The sequence below is a fragment of the Sorghum bicolor genome, chromosome 2 (assembly GCF_000003195.3).
Source record: "Sorghum bicolor cultivar BTx623 chromosome 2, Sorghum_bicolor_NCBIv3, whole genome shotgun sequence".
NCBI lineage: Eukaryota > Viridiplantae > Streptophyta > Magnoliopsida > Poales > Poaceae > Sorghum > Sorghum bicolor.
In genome coordinates this window covers 16,447,797-16,450,649 of record NC_012871.2, presented here as the reverse complement: position 1 = coordinate 16,450,649, position 2,853 = coordinate 16,447,797, and the positions used below count along the sequence as shown (strand labels likewise).

Below are 2,853 nucleotides of genomic sequence, written 5' to 3'. Positions count from 1 at the left end.
TGTAAAATCTACATGACTTGTGACTTGAGGCACACGACCATGAGTTTACTTGGTGGGGATTTCTCCGAATGAAAAGAATTGTTATTCAGTCTGATCTGTGCTTTCTAAAGAAATAATTTTGTTTTTAGCTGTCCTTACAATTGATTTTTAGGAGCAGCTATGAATGTTGATTTGTAGAGACAGAGACAAGGACCCGCCTCTATAGAGGCTTGCTAGCATGAAGAAAATAGTGACAAGATATGTACTGATCAAGTGAATCAAACCCAGCAGATGTTTAATAATTGAAACAAAAATTAGTTGAAGAAACGGCTAAGCCAATGTAAATGTTCCTTTAAACAGAAAAATGATTCGTCCAGTGGTTTTACACTACTGAAGCCAATGTTATATGAGAAAACAATCTCGCTACTGGAAGCCTACAACTAATCCCTGCATATTCTTGAGTATGACGCCAAAGAAAGCTCAATGCACTACTGAATGAAGCTAATAAGGAGTGTGCCACATTAGATTACCCATTCTGCGGCTAATAACTGATATTCTAAATTTACCGAATTCCTACGTCAACCTCTACTGTGACTTGAAAACACTACTAGTAACAATCTAATAACTTGGGTGGACCACTGATCAAAGTGTTTCAGTGCAGCAGAATCCTGGTAGTTATGCGGGAGATGTCGGACGGCCTGACGGGCTTCAGCAGGAAGTCCTCCGCGCCTTCCTCCAGGCATCTGAAAACCAAATTCAGAGTAGCAGATCGTCATTGTCTTGCGGTAATTATTTGTCAGGACTCAATAGTAACGAAGGGACACCGCCAATATGGGGTTAGTGATCGAGATGCAGACCTGGTAATCCTGGTGGGCACGTTCTCGGAGGACATAATCACCACTGGGATCTGCTTCAGCTTCGAAGACTCCTGTTTAGGTGCAGATTGTGTCAGATGTTAACAAAGGGCGATAGAGAGTTTAGGCTGCAAATGACATCTAAGTCAATGGTTAATAATTACCTTGACCTTCTTGAGCAGGTCGTAGCCGGTCATCTCTGGCATCCAGTAGTCTGTGATGATCATGCTCACATTGGGCTCCTGGATATATACAGTATACAAAAGATAAAGGCAATGTTCAGCAGCCAACTGAATGAAAAATCCAAGGCAAGGCACGCGAATGGAATAGAGCGTCAGCGAGAGAGAGAGAAGAGCAGGTACCGAGCCCAGAATCTCCAGCGCCCTCTTCCCGCTGTCAACCGCGGTGACTGCATATATCAGCAAAAGGTAGCAAAGTTACTGAATGTTGAATGTTTACTTGCAATGTGTACATTGTTGGTCCTGTTTCTTGTCAGAGAAAATCAAACCAAGAATCATCTGTGCAATCTTGACGCGTAGTCGTTCCTCACCTCTGTACTTGGAGCGGCGAAGGAGCGCGGTGACGAGGGCGCGGTCGACGGAGCAGTCGTCGACGGCGATGACGCACGGCTCCACCACCTCCTTGTCGTCGGCGATAGGCACAACCACCTTGGCGGCGTCCTTGGCGCTACTCCTCTCCTCCTCGCCGGCGTGTCCGTCGTCCCGGCCACGGCAGCATGCCACCCCCGCCGCCGCCGCCGCCACCTCCATTGTTCGATATCGGTATGGCTGGCTGGTCGATCGACACGAATGCTCCCGCCTTTGCTTGCCCTCAGGTGACGTGAAATCAAATCAAATCAAAAGATGGACGAATGGATGGATGGTGCCAATGCAATGCGATCTCCGGCCGGAGCTGCAGTGCGGCGTGTATATTTATATACGTAGGCTGCCTACTTATAGAAATACTAGAAAAGACGGCGCGGGTGGGATCAGCATATGGCAATTGAATGGTCGGCGCAGTGGCGCGCGAGGATCGATCGGGCCACACCACACCCGATCGGATCGGATCGAATGGGAGATCGCGATGCGGTGAATCCCGCCGCGGCCGTGGAGTGGTGATAACTCCGGCATGTACAAAACTATCCGATCCGCTTTTGTCTCAGGCAGGCAGGCAGGCTATATACGACCCGCTGCGTATCCTGACGTATAGTATAGGAAGGAGTATATCTTCAGTATGGCCTTGTTAGTTCCTCTAAAAAATCAAAAAAAAATTAAGATTTTTCGTCACATCAAATTTTACAATAAAATTAAATATATATATATATATAATAATAATTAATTATATAATTTATTTATAATTTGTGAGATAATTTTTTCAATCTAATTAATTTATAATTGAATAATAATTGTTACATTGATATAGTAACCTGAAATGTTTTTACAAAGAACTTAAATAGGGCCATATATGGCATGGCACGGACGGATCTTTTGGAGGCCATGGATGGATAGGCGCATCGCATCGCGGGGCAGGGCCGTGCGCGATCCTTGCGGGGGCAGGCAGCAGCGGGGTTCTCCTGTCCGGAAAATCTCACGTCCTGCGGCTGTCAAATCGGGGATCAGATTGGCAGTCATGGCAGATGGATGGCAGCAGCTGCCTCCTCCGCGGCCAGCCAGCAAGGGGTTCGCTGGACTGGGATGTCCTGCCGCTGCCCGGCGTTCCGTTCCATTGGCAATCCCGGTCACGCGGCAGCTTCGTACGTGACCGTACCGCGTGCACGACGCCAACAAGTGGGGCCGGCAGGATCCTCATGCCGGGAGCAGTAGCACGGCACCTTCCTGGGCTCCTGTTTGGCCCAGCACAGGAGCCATTCCAGTATTATACGCAGTCCGTCCGCGCCCCACTCGTCCACTCGTGTACGTACTACGACTACCTCCATCCTACTAAAAAAAATAACACAGCCCTAATAAAAAAATAAGAGTAAAATACATGGCCGATCCTCGAACTTGGAAAAGTATATCAT

At 47.6% G+C, this 2,853-nt stretch overlaps 1 protein-coding gene across 2 annotated transcripts; it reads right to left on the bottom strand.

The window, feature by feature from the left end:
- LOC8059744 (two-component response regulator ORR5) lies at nt 311-1,941 on the bottom strand. 2 transcript variants are annotated; one of them, XM_021454534.1, is made up of 5 exons: nt 1,384-1,941; nt 1,196-1,242; nt 1,004-1,075; nt 837-907; nt 311-722 (listed from the first exon to the last, which is right to left on the bottom strand). In XM_021454534.1, the coding sequence occupies exons 1-5, from the start codon at nt 1,601-1,603 to the stop codon at nt 632-634; spliced, it is 501 nt and encodes a 166-aa protein (XP_021310209.1). In that variant the 5' UTR covers nt 1,604-1,941; the 3' UTR covers nt 311-631. The 2 variants fall into 2 exon arrangements, with proteins under 2 accessions (XP_021310209.1, XP_002459788.1); XM_002459743.2 differs by having other exon boundaries at nt 998-1,075; nt 1,384-1,936.